General features: G+C 46.9%; 1 protein-coding gene across 2 annotated transcripts; it reads left to right on the top strand.

Annotated features, from left to right (window-relative positions):
- Window positions 1–8,089: 8,089 nt before the first annotated feature.
- Window positions 8,090–18,083, top strand: LOC119445982 (alpha-L-fucosidase). Of its 2 annotated transcripts, none has more exons than XM_049663773.1 (4): window positions 8,090–8,202; window positions 8,581–9,044; window positions 12,113–12,400; window positions 13,941–18,083. In XM_049663773.1, exons 2-4 carry the CDS (start codon window positions 8,698–8,700, stop codon window positions 14,716–14,718), a joined length of 1,413 nt encoding a protein of 470 aa, XP_049519730.1. In that variant the 5' UTR covers window positions 8,090–8,202; window positions 8,581–8,697; the 3' UTR covers window positions 14,719–18,083. The 2 variants fall into 2 exon arrangements, 1 of the variants encoding a protein (XP_049519730.1); XR_007466076.1 differs by lacking the exon at window positions 8,090–8,202 and having other exon boundaries at window positions 8,235–9,044; window positions 13,941–14,984; window positions 15,380–18,083.
- The last annotated feature ends 1,812 nt before the right edge of the window (window positions 18,084–19,895 follow it).

Genomic DNA, 19,895 nt, shown 5'->3' with positions numbered 1-19,895 from the left:
AAGCAAGGAAGCGGGAAGCGAGCGCCGGAGGGAGCGGGGGGGGGGGGGGGGGGGGGGGGCATTTCTACTCTGCCAACAACCGCGCTCGTCGCTCGCTCGCACCGTCTCTTATCTCCACACGGCTCTGACCTTTATGCGCTGTGCATTCGCCGCTCAGTTTCCGTTGAAGCTATAGACGGCTGCGGCGTCTATGCGCTTGCTGCCAGCGTTTTGACAGTCGTTGTCTGCAGTCATTCAGTGTGATCTATTCATGTTTGTTTGTGCGCGCTCACACCACCGTTAGTAATAGTCGGGCCACATTTTCCAACGTACGCTACACATGCAATGCTGCCCGGATCGGCAGTGCAGCGCTACAGGTGTGTCCCTTCGCACGCGCTGCCCACGGGCAGCGCTTCTCATCAACACCACCGTTTCACACGCGCCTTCTCGTGGTCATCGAGTCTCTCTTCATGTCGGTCTACTTACGCCGCAGCACACCTGCTTACTTAATCAGCTCATGTTTACTACAATTCATATTGCTACCAAAGCCGCTCACCTTACTTCGTATGACATTGCTGTGTTGCTATCGCATTCATTGCTTCGCCCTTAGGGCGAAACTGTGACATTTTTTTTGTATTTCAGTTTCCGCGTAACACATTTAGGTTTTGTTGTATATTCGAATAGAAATCGGAACCTATTATGTCTGCACCTTGTGTGTAAATCGTATTTCTGACGTAGTTCGCTTGTAAACATTCATTTAGCACACTAATGCACTTGCGCTATAGTGGAGGGCCTAGAATAATGAGCATGTACGCTGCACTTCCGCACACGTGCGTGCACGCGTGACGTACGTCGCTTGTGGTGGTGGTGATGGTGCTTGTGTAAAGTGGGCAACAGCTTCGCTGTACGTCTTGTTTCACAGGGTGGAATGGCGGCGGAATTTTTGCCTTCTTTTCTTGCTCTTAGCTTTTCTATAATCTGACGCCATTGTGTTTTTCTGTAATCAGTGTCAGTGCCCCCGCACTGTTTGCTTTCCTGGCTTTTATCCCTCCCTTGAAATGGAACAATTTTCCACTTATAGTCATTTGTTATGAAAGTCGATCGTCAGTGTTCGCAGGTTCTGCGTTGTTTGAAACACACTTTTGTGTTTAAGATGTGGTCACTGTGAAATGTAATGAATTTTATTTTGAAATAGCGTGTGAGTAGATCACTCACCATTTTAACGGTTCCACAGATGGCCCACTTAAACTTCAGGTATTTATTTATTTATTTATTTATTTATTTATTTATTTATTTATTTATTTATTTATTTATTTATTTATTTATTTATTTATTTATTTATTTATTTATTTATCAGATTATACCACAGCGCCTTCAATAGGCATTACATGTGTGTGTGTGTGTGTGGGGGGGGGGGGGGGATTACATAACCGAAAAACAGAAAAAGAAATATAATACAGGCAACATAGGATAAAACACCCCAACATGTTCAATACTACACTATTACATCATGAAGTGACTGTACAACCATATCATTTGAGGTCATTTTCGCAATATCACGTGGTAACCGATTCCAGTCACGGATTGTATTGGGGAAAAGGGACTTTCTAAACACGTTAGTGTTACATAAAGTTTCTTTCACTATGAGCTTATGATAAACTCTCATGGACACGTAGTCGGGCAAATGCAAATAGTTCATGCGATTAATACCTGTTCTTGGAGGGAAAACATCATAGAAACGGTTTAATCTATGAATTAAACGTCGTTTTTGCAGCATGTCCCACCCAATTTTCTTTTTGGCCTCTGTTAGACTAAAATTCCTTGTGTAATTTTTAAATACAAAGCGCACAGCCCTACTCTGAGCTCTTTCCAGTTTGTCTATGTTTGTTCGTGTCCAAGGATCCCAAACAGTGTTGGCATATTCAAGTATTGATCGGACACTGGAAAGTAGAGCATTTGCTTTTATTGGAAATTGTTTTGTGTTTCTTTTCATAAAACCTACAACACGAGATGCTTTGCCAGTAATGTGATCAAAATCAACGTGTCCAAGATAAATCAGTGGTGAAATACACTCCCAAATATTTAAATTTTGACACAGTCAGCAGTTGCGTTTCATTAATATTATAATTAGACTGAAATTGGTTCTTTTTCTTTTTAGATAAACACATGTGCACTGTTTTTTTTAACATTAGGATTCATATGCCATGTTGAACACCACCGTGTAATCCTGTCGATGTCACCTTGTAATATTACACAATCATTTAAATTATTAATAACCCTGTACAATACGCAGTCATCTGTGAACATGCGCACAGTACAGTTAATATCGTCAACAATCTCATTAACATACGTCAGAAAGTATGTTAAATGCAAAATGATTACTTTTTATTTTCATTTCTTTATTTACTTGTTTGATTGATTGATTGATTGATTGATCGATCGATAGTTATTTTGTGCACCATAAACACCCTGTCGTGTATTACATAAATGAGGGGGGCAGTGCAAAAGATGCAATGTTACAAATAATACTAGAGGATTAAGTTATTGTGGTGCATTGAAAACAGCAAATTAACAATGCTCGATGCACAGAAAAGAAGTAAATTCTTACATAATACAGTGTACTGGAGCATAAAATGCTAAAGTAGCAACAGAGGACGCAATGCCTTAAGAGAAAAATCAATCTCTGTCAGGCCGCATAGCCTTTAGCTCTTGCTCCTGTTTCTTGTATAAGAAATAAATAAACTGAATTGAATAAATAATAAAAAAGGATGAGTTACATAAGACATTTCTCTGGGAAGGCTGGTGCACTGCGAAATAGCAAAGCAAGAGTGGGGAATTCTTAAACTTCTTGGTCCGCGGATAAATTGGATTACGTTTGAATGGATGATTCAGCTGACATTATCGAGCACGGACGGACTGGTCTCCACGCGCGTCCGGCCCTTGCGGCCTTCGCAAAGGGAGTGTTTGCCACCGGCGGCGCTGTCCACCAACCCCTGCTAAGGTCCCTGTATGTTCCAAAGCTAGCGCAAACCATTGTTCAAATAGGAAAGGAGAATTTCCTCCCCGCCCTTTACCCCTCTCCTGACTTCTTCGCCGTTTTCCGCTATGCCATTAGACGAGGCTTGACACTTGATGAATAACCCGCGCGGCTTTCCTTATCGCGGGAAAACGGCGCCATTAGTGAGCGGCGTTGTTCTCCGGGCGGCCTGCCGGGCCGCTGTATCTTGAAAAGCCATCTGCGACGGGGACACAGTCCAACGTACGCTGTGTTACAGCGGAGCTGTATATGTCTACCCTCCCATAGATTTTCAATGTCCGCGCCTCAAAACTCCCGCGCCCTCTTGAGGAGGCAAAGTAAACCAGTAAGGCACGTCTTGACACCTGGCGTATTACAAGAGGAAAGCTAAGAAACCACCCAATACATTGAGTTTCATGCAATAAGTACTGAAGGAAACTGTGGAGCTAGCGTCTATGGGCGCTGCAGTCGGGGCGGTTCAGCCAGCAAGGGAATTGTGGGAAGTACATGGGTTTGCCTAAACTTCGTCCTTCTGGCTTTATACGTCTCATCGACTCTGTAAATTCGTCATTTTCAACAAAGTACTGCGCAATAAATAACTAAATACACATTATTAAAGTCATCCGCCGGCAGGATTCGAACACAGAGGACCTCTAGCACAGAAGCCCCACAATGAAAGCGTTACGCCACGGACGCACCCATCGACAAGCGGCATAGACCGCCCAAGGAGGTTTTAAAGCTCCGTGAGACCGCCCTCATGAATTCCTTGCGGGCAAGCCAGCGTCTTGAGACGCTTGGCGCGTTTCAATTTGGATAATACCGTGAAGGGGGTGTTGAGGTGTATGCGAGGAACGGTACGTGTGTGCAATCGTGTGGAATGGATTCTCTGTATGAAGACTTGTTTTTATTACAAACCATGTCTCATTTATCAAATCGATAATCGTATCGAATTGCCTGGTTGTATGTAACTTTTTGTAACAAGTTGATTTCTATACTGTTTTCTTTTTCTTGTATTGTCAGTGTATTTATTCTAGATATTTGTAATTTGATATCACCTCACATATTTATTTTTTCTACAAAACTGTTTTGTATTTATTTTTCATGCAGAATGTAATAACTGCTTAAACTCTTCTGTATTAACCTTACATTTCCATACCTTAGTGTGTGCCCTATTGTACTACGCTGTCTGTTAAGTGTCAGTTTTTCACTTATTTTACGGTATTGCTGTTAGCGTTCCGAAAATTTTCTATGGTGTGTGTGTCAAGCTGTTCCGACAAACAGCTTTTTGTCACAGTCCTTCTTTCTGTATTTTTGACAGAATGAAAATAAACTTGATTGATTGATTGATTGATTGATTGATTGATTGATTGATTGATTGATTGATTGATTGATTGATTGAATACAAAGGTGCATATGGGGATGTGTGTTGTGTTCAAACGGAAGATGGCACTGTTGTCTACACTGTCTACATATCCCCGCGGGCCGCGATTGTGGAGGTGGAGATATTTCTGTGCACTCACTTCATGTCCGTCGCACGAGACAGCGCCTGAGGAGGCGCTGCACGGGACGCATGGCGGAAGGAAAAAAAATTAAGAGAGAGCATGACATCACGCAGCCAGCCTTGCCAAGCGAACGCTCCGTGACGCAAGCCCGTTGCGCCTTTGCCTTTTCTCTGTGTCGGCCCAACACGTGACTTCTTGGGTCGAGATCACGGAGCAAGAATCGAGATTTGCCGAGACAGTTGGTGCCCGGTGGTCCTTTAATCAATGCGCACTTGTTCGCGGGCCCTGCCGCAGCGCAGCATGCAGAACAGGAGCCCTAAAGTTTACCGCGTGATCGGATGGGACTATCACGTGTTGGGCCGACACGCTTGGCTTCAGTCCTGTTACGCGATGCTTCCTCCTAACTTGTTCCTTCCTCAATGACTGGACGACCCAAGACCTGTTGGGGTTGTTGGTGATTTCAATGTAGACAACGCAGGGACAACGCTTCGTGCAGTTCGTGTTACGATAGTTCGGGTTGCGTTGCTACAGTGACCCTGCGCAACCAACCACGCAGCGGCGTACGTGTATAGACTTGGTATTTGCCAAGAATCAGGGAATTTTATCTACTATACCATTTGCCCTGTACCACAGTGATCATAAGGATATTGCTGTCATTCTCACGAAGTGAGTAAGAAACTGAAAACAAGTTGTGCGTTGCCAATAAACGTTCATTTTCGTAGTTACTCACACAGTGATCTTTGCGTAGTTCATTTAGAGCTCCGCTGATAGCCCACATTCACAGAGTAGAATGGCTGCTATTTTTTTTTTCGCGGCTTACTTCGCGTTGATGCGAGACACAGCACGAATGTCAATTCGCTCGCTGCCGCCGCGCTTCCTCACTCCAGTGTTTTGACAGTGAGTTTCCGCGGTCATCGAGTAGGACGTTCTGGCGGGCTAGTTGGTTCATAGTTTTTAGACGTTCATAAACTGCGCGAAAAAAAACGAGGTATATATAGAACCCAGAAACGAAGGACTGCACGTTTATTGGCCTGCATGCTTTACACTGCATGGACCGGGATGAACGCTTCCCTTACCACCGCTGGTGCCGGCGGTAAGGGAAGCGTTCACGCATTCTTTCCTCGTGGCAGGTAACATTTTCACACGCAGTCGTTTGAGCCGCTGTGCCTCCGGTCAGAGACGCTGCACAGGGTTCGGAACTCGTCCTTGAGGAAGTGGTGCTTGAAACACCGGTTGGCTCCCACATCTGGGTAAGACACGGTCGTAAGGAGAGCGCCGCCGATAACACGTAGTCCAACCGAGTGCCACAAGCAACCACCTCACGAAGCATGCTAAACGCATTCTTGCATAGAAACCAGAGTTGGTTCTTCATAATATTTATCTGCGTACCATTACTTATTCTAACTTGCATAAACTATAAAGCTTCATCAACGCGTACTATTGTTTTGCTGCAATTTTGAGCATTAAAATGCTTCTCTAAGATTTTCCAGAACAGACAAAAGTATGCCATATTGAACTATACCATTCAAAGTATTCAATTTGTAGCAAAGTAAGTAAACCGCTCCTCGATAGAGTTAAGCGATGAGTGATTCCCGCTGGGAAAAGACGTTACGTTGTGATGTAAAGGTTGTTTTTTTTTTTTTATTCAGTGTGTGCAAGGAGATCTTGGCGCATGTTAGACGGCGCCGGCTACCACTCTTCTCCCAATTTATAGATGAGCTCAAAACTAAGAACGTTAAGTAAAGCACAGAGAAAAGACTACAGTAAGAACAGTTCTAAAGTTCACATACACACAACAAAAACAATTGTTTCTGGTCAGTTCACACGCGTTCAAGTGTTCATGTTGACGTGTGCACGGGGGTCCCCGTTTGGTGGAAAACACATCGCACACAAACACGCACAGAACAATCACACCAACGCGATAATATGATCGAACACGCGAAGCATGTATATATGAAGATTTAAAAAATGAGGCACAGCGTCGGGATCAAAGTTACAATAACAAAATTTGATATCATTCAGATATTCCAGATTCTCCGAGAAATTGCACTAATGCGCGTGCTGAATTGCGTTGCGAGTGTTCTGATGGCCATGTACTCAGGATCTTGTTTGTCCTATCTTGTATACAAGAAGCATTTAGTACAGGCTGTGCCAATCCGAAGTCTATGAAATGTTGTTTCTGTTGAGCAGCCGGTTATTATAGGTATGCTGAATCGCATGTTAGGGTCTATTGCGTATAGTGTGGAGCTTTCCGCACCATTTGTGAACCAAGTTACTCTGGACATTCCATCACACAGTGCGCTTAAAAGAAGACGCGCGTCAGTCGCCCCTAGTACGCGATAGTACTGCATTTTGGTGAGCTCCTCGCGCTATGTCAAGGGTATGTTATTTACACCATGTACGCGGACATAACAAGGAGAGAAATTTCAACAAAAATGGCAGACAGATGCACTATCACCACTTTCCGCCACACACACGCGCGCGCGCCGCACGCACGCACGCACGCAAGCACGCACGCAAGCACGCACGCACACACACACACACACACACACACACACACACACACACACACACACACACACACACACACACACACACACACACACACACACACACACACACACACACATCATTTGCTCCACTTTCACGAGATGATTTTTGACATGAATATGTAGGCTGTTGGCATCACAGCATGGCGACTGTTTCTTATGTGACGGTGACAAGAAATAAAGATAAAAACGCACCATACGGTGACCAAAAAACGAAGAAGCCTCAACTCGCTACGCTTTGGCAATATTTCCACATATAAACCCACAGTTTCATTGTTGACGTGACACGCTCATTTCTATTTTTATGTATGGGATTCGGGATAGACCTTTCTGAAAAATAAGGCCGGTTGCTTATTAGCAACAGGTTCTGCAAGCAACTGTCGCAGTCTGTATATGCCTACGCGCGTTTGTTAAACTATAATATGTGATGTGGCAATCTCTATGCAAGAAAAAAAATGAAAAGAGCGAAAGGCTATGCCGTGGTAATACACCAGTAAATATCATAATAATTTTAAACAGAAGTCCGGTTACGGGCTCCGAGAACCTGTTGAACAACTTCCCGGCCATGTCAGTCTGCGCAAATATATCAAAATCCAGATACGTTGTCGAACAGAGGAAGCAACGCACCCACGATGTCAAAGCCCGTGAATGATTCAGCGACACGGCTAAGACGTGTCCGATGTTGTGTACGAATGAATTCTTATTGAACTTGTTCGCGGCGGCAGCGTGGTCCCAGACAGCAACACCGTGCATTCTGGACATCGAGCTGAGTGTTTTCCTGCTGAGGCTCCATTATATCTTATCCGTTCTCTAGCTCGCGCACAGCCGTCTCCCATGAGCTGCTCTCACGTCGTGGCGAGGCATGTCCAAGATAGCGACCTTATTGCTAGCCTACGGGCAACACACTGATCAACTATCACCAGAGAGAGTAAAATCGCCGGAGGAGTGTTTGCTGAGAGGTGGATGACCAGACTTCTTCTCTCCGCACGACCTTCCCCTTCCCATTTCTTTCTTTTTTTCTGCACCCTTTTCTGCTTTCAAGATGAGTGGAGTTCAAGTCGGAATCTCCACATTTTAAGGCAAAAACATACAGGCTACACGAAGCTGCGACTTCGCTCGCACTTTAGTCGGCTGTATCCCGTCGCCGATTCGTGGTGTCTTTCTCTCACCTTTCTCATTCAGCCTTATCGGAAAACTGGCTTTATCCGCCGCGGAATTCTGCTTTGCAAGCAGAGCGCGCTGCTCTCGAGTGAGCCACGGCTATCTCTGCCCGAACAACTGGCAGCGAGTGGATATAACGGTCAGGAATCGAAAGGGGACGCTCTTAATTCCCCGAACGGAGCGCCACTTGCAGCGAAGAGTGCATTCACCACTCAAATGTGTCGTCAAGAAAAGTAGTCCGAGTATAGGCCCTGACACGAACTCTCGCTAGGGCTGCAAGACGCTCGATCGGTTGCAAGACTGCGTATTCGGTCGTTTAGCATGTTCAATAGCGTCCGTATATAGACTTCGCCTGGCGACCACCAATATTCAGGTGCCTGTGACTCTGCACCACTGAAACGAACCGGCTCGACAAGGCGCAGCCTCGGAGCGACCGCGGTACACTATATAGTGCCGCGAAGGCCAGCGAGCGGCAGGGAAGACCGCGAAGATGAGCCTCTCGGCATCGTGCGTGCTGCTTCTCGTATTCGCGATGACAGCGGGGCCGGCGGGCTCGTCAAGTGCCCGCCGTTACAGCCCAGACTGGTCGTCGCTGGACACTCGGCCACTGCCACCGTGGTTCGACGAGGCCAAGATCGGCGTTTTCCTTCACTGGGGCGTGTTCTCGGTGCCCAGCTTCGGGAGCGAGTGGTTCTGGCACAACTGGCACGAAGGGCAGTCCGCGTACGTGGAGTTCATGAGGCGCAACTACAGGCCGGGCTTCACGTACCAGGATTTCGCCCCACAGTTCACGGCTGAGTTCTTCGACCCCGCTCGCTGGGCCGACATCTTCGCCAAGTGAGTGCGGTGGAGTGCGTTGCGTGTTGCGTGTCTTAGAGCACTGCACGGGCTCGAGCTTACCCGAAAGCCCGGGCCCGGCCCGGGTAGAACAGTTTTTACACGGGCTCGGGCCGGGCTCGGGCCCGGCGTGTGCTTTTTGACCCGGGTCCGGGCCGGGCTCGGGTTTTTTGACGCGGGCCCGAGCCGGGCTCGGGCTTTCTGGTGGTGTGCATGTAACGTGCAGCGAGTTATTCTCGGGCGTCTCAACTCTGAAAAACATTATTTTTCGGTCTCGGGCCGGGTTCGGGCTGGTTTCGAGTCGGGCTCGGGCCGGGCTCGGGCCTATGGTAAAGGGGTGGCGTGCCGGGCCGGGCGGGTAACGTAGATTATTTCCGGGCCGGGCCCGGGTCTCGCCATAAAAGTTTTGATCGGGCTCGGGCGGGCCGCCCAGCGTAAAAACGGGCCCGGGCCAGACCCGGGCTGAAAAAATCGGCCCGTCCAGTGCTCTAGCGTGTCTATACTGAGTGTTTTTTGTATTACTATGCCGAATTTTTTTAATCACCTGTGGCAGGTAACGCAATTATAATTCTTGAGTAGGGTATACGAGACCGGGCTCGTTCGTGTTCCGGCCCTGTTAAACAGCTCAAAACGCGGTCCTCTGTCTCGTATTGCTCCGTTCAACAAGATCTAATTCTTGAGCCGGATTTCTCGAAGAGGTGGACATTACTTTTATGAGAAATGAAAATACATAGCTGATTATTTACCAAAATTACACAAATAACAAGTTTTTAAATATTTAATTTACGGTACATATTGAAGTTTTTTTTTTATTATTGCAGCCGGTGAGTTCGCAGCGTGCATCCACTTGGAACTGATTCTCAGGATGATACCGGTTTCGAGAAGTTCATTCCCAAAGTGTGCGACTAATTACGCTGGTGTATCGGCTATTTTTATGCTTCAATGCATAAAACGGTGTTATGTTAAAAAATAAAAGTAAGGGGATGAGCAATGTATTTTACCGCAGGTTTAACGATTCATATCATGAATCCGGTGCCGTTCTCAGAATTCGTTCCACGTGCACAATTGCAATACGTACCGCAAACTTATTAGTCCATGTAACTTTATTAGGGAATTTCGAGCAAGTAGTTCAGGAATTAGAACAGTGTCACAGAATCTGCCACACAGACTATTTTGTAAAGTTTATACAGCCTAAGAAATGAGCACTTGTATTTAAAAATGAGATACGTCAGATAATTTAGCCAAATAAAAATTCGGTTCACCTAATACAGTTCCGTCTTTCGCCAACCAGCAGGCACTAAACTTCCTGCAGCGCAGCCTTTAGGACTCTTTTGCGCTAATTGTTGTTTTCTGTTAGTTAGACCGTGCAAGCAAAAATATATCTCATGATGTATGCAGCAGTTTTGAGCAGATCTCTCCTCGGAGCAGCTGCTACCAGAACTTGGAAGGTTATAGACAGTTCTGCACAATACTTACATACTTTTAAAGACAGGGTCCGTATTCCCAAAATAGTCTTGCGCTAGAATCGTTCGTTAAGAAAATTACAGCCAATCCTAATGCTAGGCATTCATTAATGAAGGCGCCCGCCAATGCTCAAGTGCACTTTCGAATTAGGGGCAGAATTCACGTAGCTTTTAGCATCCACCTGAGAGTACAGTGCAAAGCTAAGGACATTCATATAGGTTACCAAGAAAACTTCGTAGGTGAGAAAAAAAAAACACTGAAAAAAAAAACGTGATGATAGAGTGACTACCATGGAATGGCGTTGTTTCGTGTTCGATGTATTTACAAGGACAAGTTGTTTTTTTAACTGTTCTGCGAAAACGTGTTGCGCTTCCATTGTAGCTTGGTGCCACTCTACGGTGGATGCAGGGTTTGTTTGTTTCACCAAACTTCCCCTGCCAGGCATATTTCCGCAGACCCGAACAGTTGAACACGAAAATTATGAGGGGTAGTATTAACTAAATCGACACAAAATTATATTGCCCATAGGTATCTCACTGAAGGGATGCAGATTAAAAAGGGTTCTATAAAATGTTGAACGATAGATGTATGCATGGAAACCGGGTAGTAGCGATGCCGCCTATATTCAAGAGAAGCCTTAAGGCTATCATTCTAGATAGCCGCGCTGAGAACCTGTACTACATTGGCGTTAAAGCTTTCTCCAAAATGTTCCCGTTAACATTATTAAGTGCAGCGTCAATGATTTCCGTAGCACATTTGTGGAGCGGGTATCTCAAAACTGGGGATAAGTCTCATGATTTTGCCAATATAAATACGGCATCACTACGTTACACAATTGCAACACCGTGTCCTAAAGCCAATCATTGAAAAAAAAAAGTCATTTCGCTAAAATGTGGGCAACAGCTATGTTAGCACTACGATTTGGTAGGAAAGTAATGTACTCATTTTGATGTAACCAATCTGAAGAAGCGGATGTTGCGCTACAGCTTCAGCATTTTTTTTTATGGGACAAGATGTAGTGTGTGGCAGGAGCTGCTTCAGCTGGTTTTGTAATCCTCTTTGATCAAGGAAAATCCTTATTTTGCGCATGATTCGCAAGGAAGGGAAGAAGGTTACAGGACAGACAGCTAACTAACAACCAGCCAGTTATATTTCTCGGACCGCAATATGTATATTCAGAGGTGAAAGCGTGGAAAAAGTATAAATTAAATCTTTTTTTCATCCTTTCGCCTGTTACTATACAGGGTGTTTCAGCGAACACTTTAAAGAATTCTTAAAGGTTGCCTGTGGCAGATAGCACAATTCTAGGCCATGAGCTGGTCTCTTCGAAGAGGCGGACATTACTTGCACAAGAAATTGAAATGCGTAATCGAATAATTAACAAAAAATCACTATTAACTAATTACCTGATGGCCCATATTGGAATTTCGAAATTGTAGCCGTGGAGTTCGCAAGGCGGATCCACTTAAAACGAATTCTCGGGATGACACCAGTTTGTGTTATTTGCAATGTTTGAAGCTGCTATATAGATGAAAGCTGATGATAAAATTTCCCACTGTAGCCTTCGCTCTCTGTGCTAAAGCGATATTCACGTGCGCATTCAGGTCGGGAGCCCGGTACGTGGTGTTGACGGGAAAGCACCACGAGGGCTTCACCCTTTGGCCCTCGAACGTCTCGTGGAACTGGAACGCCCAGGACGTGGGGCCACACCGGGACTTGGTCGGGGACCTGGCAGATGCTGTTAGGCGACGCGGAGGCATGCGGTTCGGCGTGTACCACTCCATGATGGATTGGTACCACCCGCTATACTTGGCCGACAAGGCGTCCGGATTCGAGAGTGCCCTGTTTCCACCCGCCAAGGCCATCCCGGAACTGGTGGAGATCGTTAAAAGGTGAGCACTGTCACACCGCATTGAGTGACTTATTGATCGTTGCTCTGATAAGTCGTCAGTTGATGTGTTTAAAGGTCCTATTAATAAAAAATTCACAGCTCCTTGTGCGACCTGATACCTGCGCTCGGTCAACATGACCGCAAGAGACAGTATATCACTGGTATAAGCGGATAATGATGATGATATTAGCATTCCGTCGGGAACGGAGCGGTGAGACATCCCACGAAGCTCGTCCTTCAAAATGATTGGCACAACAAACCACTCAGCTGATACTGGACTCGTCCCGGTGTGGTAACACCGCATAACATTTCGATTCGTGGCGTTATATGCGAGCCGGTTGAAAAATGCCATGTGAAACCAGGAAACACCTTTCCCAATACAGGGCGAGAATGCGCAGTCTAAGCCCATTGCGTGCACGGAGAACCTGGGAATAGTGACGAACGACCCATTGTCCGCGATAACAACAGGCGCGCCGGCGCAAAACCATTCTACGAGCCCGTCCACTTCCACCGATGCCTATGTATGACCGCTACACACCCCCTCCCCCCCCCCCCCTTATGTAATGTCCTTGACGGGACCTTTAAGGGTACAATAAATTATGATGGTGGTTATGATGATGACACCCTGTATTTTAGTTTCTTGTTCAGTTATTTATTTTAGTATTGTCATTTCTTGCTTTATTTTTGCTCTATGACATAGTGAAATGAAGTAGTTATATCAGTCTATCCATAGCAATTCATAGCAATTCATGCATAACAAAGCAGAATAGAATGAGGAAAGGAGCACTAAGTGGTTCATTTGAGAAAGGAAAGGTTGGCGCTATCTTCTGCAGCCCTTGAGGGAGCACGGCTCAGCGCCAAGGGAAAGGCGCACGATGACACGATCACCCTCCCTCCGTCTCTCTTCAAGGAGTGGGGGGAGGTATGGAGACGTGGCGGTGTAGTCGCAGGCAGCATAAGTATGCACATGTCGAGCAATTAAGCACTTCTGACGCTCTTTGTCATTGAATGATCATCAAAAGATTTTGGCTGAACTCTTACTGAGGAAAGAGCTTCAATGACTTGAATAGTCAAGACCTTCCAGTCCAGCTTGGATTATCAGGACGTAAATAGTAGGGGATGGTGAGAGGGTTAGGATGGATTCCTTCCATGGTGAAAAGAGGACCGAGTGGTCAGCCTTGAGACTTACGCCTGCAACATCCTACTCTGCGATACATGAAGGGGAAGGAATACTGTCCAGACAGCTGGTTAGACAGACGACAGAGCGAAGGATAACAAATGGGACTAGAAGTGCACATGCCAGACCCTTGACAGGGGGACTCGGTAAAACGGATTTGTGTTCCGCAGTGGCGGTCTCGGAAGCCACTTGTATTCCTGGACTTGGCTGCATTGTTCCTTAATTGTATACAATTTGTCCGTTATGAATCACGGTTCTGCATCTGTCACGTTGTAAGCATGCTTGCAGACCGGCATGGTTTTGCAGCGCTCACCCGTTGTTGCTGGAGGTTACATACAAAATCACTGTTTTCTCGCACGTACAGGTACGAACCGGACATTGTCTGGTCTGACGGAGAATGGGAAGCGCCGGACACTTACTGGAACAGCACGTCTTTCCTCGCCTGGCTGTACAACGACAGCCCCGTCCGCTCCACCGTGGTGGTCAACGACCGCTGGGGCAAAGGCGTGCGCTGCAAACACGGCGACTTCTTCAACTGCGACGACCAGTTCAATCCGGGAGTGCTGCAGCCACACAAGTGGGAGAACTGCCTGCCAGTTGACAAGGGCTCCTGGGGCTACAGACGCAATGCAGACCTCTCGGACTACCGCAGCATCGGCGAGCTCCTCGACATCCTGGCCAGCACGATCAGCTGCAACGGCAACCTGCTCATCAACGTCGGCCCGACCAAGGACGGCATCATCGTGCCTGCTTTCGAAGAGCGGCTCACTCAGTTGGGGGAGTGGCTTGCGGTCAACGGCGAAGCCGTCTACGGATCGAAGCCCTGGAAGCACCAGAACGACACGGCCACGCCGCACGTGTGGTACACGGCCAAGGCCGACGTGGTGTACGTGTACGTGATGAGGTGGCCCAAGAACGAGCAGCTCTACCTGGAGTCGTTGGAATTGTCGCCGCAAAGCAGAGTTACGATGCTCGGGCTGCCCACCGAACAGACGTTCGCTTGGGCATCAGCTCAATCTTTAGAAGACGTGGGCCAACTACGAGCCGCTAGGAAGGGCACGACTGTCAAATTTCCCACGCTCACCCCAGACAAGCTGCCAACGCCGTGGGCATGGGTGCTGAAGGTGGAAGGGGCCATTTAACTTTGATTGGGCTCAATGTGATTCCTCTGGAATAAACGACTTCCTAACGCTTCAGGATACCCTTCACGTTGGAAGGAATTTCCGTTGCTACGTACTCGTCCGAAGAAGTGACAGCGGCGATTCATAAATCAATTCAATAACGTGTTGGGACATTGCAGGTGTTGCTCAGCTTGCAGCAACTTGGCCTTAGTTTAGTTAGGGCTTAGGGCAAAGGTCATGCGGAAGGAGCAGAATGTGGAGATTAATTGTTGCAGAAACATTCAAAGGTGATTTACAGCAGCGTGACCAAGACGACATGACGACAACAGAATGGATCACGACAGCGTGACGACGGCGGTTCGATGACAACGGAATGGCGACAGCATGCAAGACGACGGTGACATGACAGCGGCGGCGCGCCTGCGCTTCCTCAGTTTACTCCATAGTTTACTCCACAGAGGTCTGCTGGAGAGCATGCGGCCTTTGTATAGGGCCTTTGCATCGGCGGCGTGCACCTTTAAATTAAGAGTGTATCGTTGGCAAAGTGTTTTTCGATAACTAAGCTAGACCTTAGTATACCCGCGCAGACACGACGCGGTCGCTACCGTCCTTCTCTGTAGCGTCTCCCGTAGCTTATTAAGGTGCAGAATGTGGAGATTAATCGTTGCAGAAACATTCAAAGGTGATTTACAGCAGCGTGACCAAGGCGTCATGACGACAACAGAATGGATCACGACCGCGTGTCGATGGCGGTTCGATGACAACAGAATGGCGACAGCATGCATGCCTTAGGTGTCCATGTTGGTGGTGCCCTTGCATGGCGGTGACCGTGGCGAAACTGCGCCGTTATAAAAAATGGCCGACGCCGCAAAAAATGCTCTGGTTGACGTCACATTTCTCAGGGAGGTTCCTATTAACAAAGTAAATTAGTAGTGGCTTTGAGAAGAAAATTTCGTGTATACATTTCGATCTCGGTGGGAATCGAACCAGGGCCTCCTCGGTGCGAGACGACCACGTTTCCCTGAAGCGACGGCTGCTCCATGGTTCTGGGTTACTAAAGGTGTGCCTAGTGAACGCGTGATTGCCTAGTGCCTAGTGCGTCACGTCGCAGCCATCTCGCTGACTAAAGGTGTGGCCTAATGCGTGCATTAACATGCTGCACTTGAGGTACTACATTAAGTGTACAGTCTGTTTCACACATAGGGGAAAACTCGGAGCGCCTTGCAAGGTGCTCCGAGTATTCCCCCTAAGTGTGAAACAGACTGTACATATGCGACGTTCAGGAGGTCTCCTTAGTGCCACACGTGTACTTCCCATTTCGGCTCGTTATGTCTTGCAAGAAGTCTAGCCCCGATTGTATAACCTAATGCAGTACTAATGCGTCTTACAAAGAAGTCTAACTCCGATTGTATAGCTTCATGTATTACCAAATGTGCAGTAGGCTTTCGCCTTCTTGTAGCACAAGAGTGTAACACCTGGGCCGGTATTTTGTAGCGATGCATTTCCGGTAATAATGGCTTCTCGCGCTTATCGCGCTTTGTCAGTGGTCAGAGCGACGGTCCGCTCACGTTATCAACGGGATCAGCCGGCCGTGAGCGGTGAATGATAAGAATAAGTCATAAGGCATCGCTACAAAATCGCGGCCCTGCGGAACTTTTTAAGCCCCTTCTCACGATAACAGCGACAGTTTCGATAATGCAAAAGCGCTATTCGCGCACTTGGCGCGCTGCTATTACTCAGTGGCTGTGGAGAACTGATGCTGAGCACGAAGCCGTACGTTTGCTTACCGGCTCCGGGGGCTGCAATCAGACGCGGGCAGAATGCAAACACTCGCATATGCTGCTCTTTGGGTGCAGTCCCGAGCCCTCCACTATGGGGCGTCGCTCATGCAGAGGATAGGTGTCGCTTTAGGACATACAATCCCAAGTATTCTTCTGTCACTAAAACAGGTTGACCAAATATTCATTTTTTTTTTTTTGTTCCTACAATCACGTATTGGCACCAACACATGGTGTCGCTACTGCTTTACGCAGGAGTGGCATAAAAAATACAATCGAATATCACAAAAATAGACAAATCACATTTCGATAAGTCCTAAAAGCAAGAAATTCCCCCATAGACAAACACAGCGTAGATTGCCACGAACACTACAGGTACACTACACACACAAGAAGAAAAAAAGGTCTCACTTATGATATAATTATGATCAATTTCCCACAATGTCTATGTATATACACTGCATATATATGTAATGTCGTTTTCGCGAGGGTGAAATACATATGCAGTTCTTATTCTTGTATTTATTCACAAGATGAATTACCTGCCAAAAACTGATGAAGAGCAGTCAGCGCACGCTTCTGCTGATTACAGCTACGGTCCAAGCAGCTTCTTTTCGATCGATTGACTTCGATACAACCTGATCAGTTTATTGTAATGTTGTGATGGTAAATTTCGCTTAGAGAGCACTCAGAAAACACTGAGATCATGTACTACCTTACACCTGCGGTTAAAAGGATGTTTCACAACCTCCACCTTAGCCGTGAGCGGCGGTTGCTTACAATCCCAAGGTAGAAAACCTATCTAGGTTTTTTAACTCTCAGGGCTGATGTTTTACACATGCGAAAATACCTGAGTGGACGGAAGCTTAGTTATACTATGCGCCGCACGCGTAATGTGGATAGTGTGCGTTCGGCTCCCACTAGAGCAAGTTACCTTTTCGTCCGCTTTCCTTTTGCTTTATCCTGTGATTTCTACACTTTAATTAAACACAAATATTTTAGATGCGAAGCAGCTTATGGTCGGGGCTATGTCACTCCCTCCATCCATCCGCCGTGCGGCGCCCACACCCGCACTGCGCATCCTCCTCCCCCTCCTCTCCTTGTCTCATCTCTCCTCTCGGCATTCCTCCTCTCCGGATTGCGTAACGAATGGCAACATCTGCGAAGCAGCTTAGGTTACAGGCGCGACGGTAGGCGCTGCATACTCCGCTGGGAGGCGCCACTGTAGCTCGCGGTATAATGACGCGCGTGCGCGCTCCGCTCCTCTCATTCTCCTCCCGCAACGCCGCAATGAGTGCCACGGACAGCGCCAGCGTCAACGCGTCAGCGCCGTGGACAGCGCCGCGGAGAAGAGGGCTCGAGCCGCTGCCACGAAACGGCAGCGGCGACAGGCCGATCCCGAACTTCGGGCTCGCGAAGCCGGTAGCTACGTACCTCAACCTAACGGAAACCACGAAGTGAAAACTAATGGGAACTTGAGTCGACCTCATGGCTGCTTCGCATACTAGTCAGGGTTCCCCTACGGGAAGATGGTGTAATTTTTCTCGTGTGCTTTCTCTGGTTTAATTCCTTCTTCGTATGGTTGTAACCAATAAAAATTGAGCCCCTCGGGTGCGATTATTCTTCCCGCTCAATCAAATAATGTGTCACCACTGCGCACAAACAATTTTTAGGAAGGGGGATGGGGGAGGGCGGGTGAACATATTTCTCTAGATCAACTCTCAGTGGTTCTTTTTTTTTGGTAAATAGGTCATTTATAAGCTTTGTGGTGCTGAAACTTGCTGCATGGCTGCGGGTGCTGCTCTTCGACACTGTGGTTTCATTCACTACTTCGAAAGGTGAAAATGCTATATTTATTTTAGAACTGTACAAAACAACCACATACAATGCATGGGTGCTTCGCCCGGCCTCAAGATAGGTGGTGCCGCTGGCCCAAGATGGCGGACGGAAGCAAAACTGGTCAGCAGGGGAGATAAGCAGGAGACGTTTATGATATACACTGCTAACAAAACGGCAGCGAATAGATTGAAAGAACCGGAATCGCCATTGGTAGTAGGTTAACTGTACAACATCAAAATAGCCGTTTTAATTAAGAGTGAACCCATCAAAGACAGATAGGCAAAATACTAGACTGCTATGCACATATATAAGACTGGTTAGCTCAATCAGGCTAGGTGACTACATATCACCGCTGCCCCAATTCAATGGAGATGACAATAGAATTAATCATCATCGGCGGCGTCCTCTCGAAAATGGTTCTGTGGGAAGATAGGCAGAGCTACAGAAGAAAAGCGCTCCGTGCAAGTAGAGTGCTCTTGAAAAACGTCCGACATTTTCACCTCGTTATTTGGAGCTGAGGAAAACAAAACAATAACGTATTATTCACCACAGCAAAATTAGACAAAGCACACCACTTAGTGCCAAATTTGAGTAATTTTTCTGCTTTTCCCTCCCGCGCTTGGGCAAATGCGAAACCATCGCATTCGGAAGCCAGGCTGATTCAGTATCTACTCCAAGGAACCCAAATCCCTATGACACGCTGCAGAAATATTTGGCACCGTAGCACATTGCAGAAGTTCCATCCCCTCCAGCTGAAGGAGGTCATAAAAAAGTTTAAACAAACAATCTTGCTCTACACTGTTAAAAAAAAAAGGTCGTAATGGTTACTGCCTAGTGTCACACCATTTGCTACCTTGGTATAACGGCAGCTAACGCCGCACTGACATAAGAAGTGCGGTGAACGTGCAAGAAATGTAAACATTCACTGCTGCTGATCGATGAGCTTATGTTAACGCCAGATGAATAAAAAACATAACATAAATACACACTACTACAAAAACGAAGCGGCATCTGCGTTTGCGTATTTTCGTTCAAGAACATGGCTATCTGCACATTCAAAATGGAAATGCAAAAAAAATGTGATCTTCTGTGTCACACGTGCTTGCACAAACGAAGCAGCTCACGCACCTTTATTCCAAGTTGCGACACGAAGCAGATATTTACGACCTCAAAATGTAGCGTTATTTAGGACAGGACACTAGTATCATAAAATTTTATCAAGCATATAATAATCAACGGTGCCTACACTCCCTGCATACTGGAATCAGTGAGGCACAAACGCAACCGCGCAGTTTTCAGTACCAAGCAGCGAACTCCAGCGAGAACCAGCGCGTTTAAAGCACACACACCAGTGCGCCCAAGAGCCATAGCAATGAGATCAGCGTCTCGTCTCGTGCGACCCAGCTGTTTTCCATCGATCTCATTGGCCTCCCAGGGACTCCCAGCGAGAGCCAGCGTCCCCAGTGCGATCCAGTGTGAAAAAACACGCTGGTTTCACACCGCAAGAGGCTGCTTTTTGCAATAAGGTCAAGACGATTATATTTATTTCAAATAAATCTTAGTGCATTGGGTTGCAGGTTT

Source organism: Dermacentor silvarum, chromosome 3, assembly GCF_013339745.2.
Source record: "Dermacentor silvarum isolate Dsil-2018 chromosome 3, BIME_Dsil_1.4, whole genome shotgun sequence".
NCBI lineage: Eukaryota > Metazoa > Arthropoda > Arachnida > Ixodida > Ixodidae > Dermacentor > Dermacentor silvarum.
This window is presented reverse-complemented; position numbering and strand designations above follow the sequence as displayed.

Bases quoted from the DNA above. Each gene is read 5' to 3' on its own strand.
- LOC119445982 (XM_049663773.1), top strand. From the start codon at position 8,698: ATGAGCCTCTCGGCATCGTGCGTGCTGCTTCTCGTATTCGCGATGACA. The intron at 9,045-12,112 runs GTGAGTGCGGTG...GTGCGCATTCAG, and splicing joins TGGGCCGACATCTTCGCCAA to GTCGGGAGCCCGGTACGTGG. The intron at 12,401-13,940 runs GTGAGCACTGTC...TCGCACGTACAG, and splicing joins CTGGTGGAGATCGTTAAAAG to GTACGAACCGGACATTGTCT.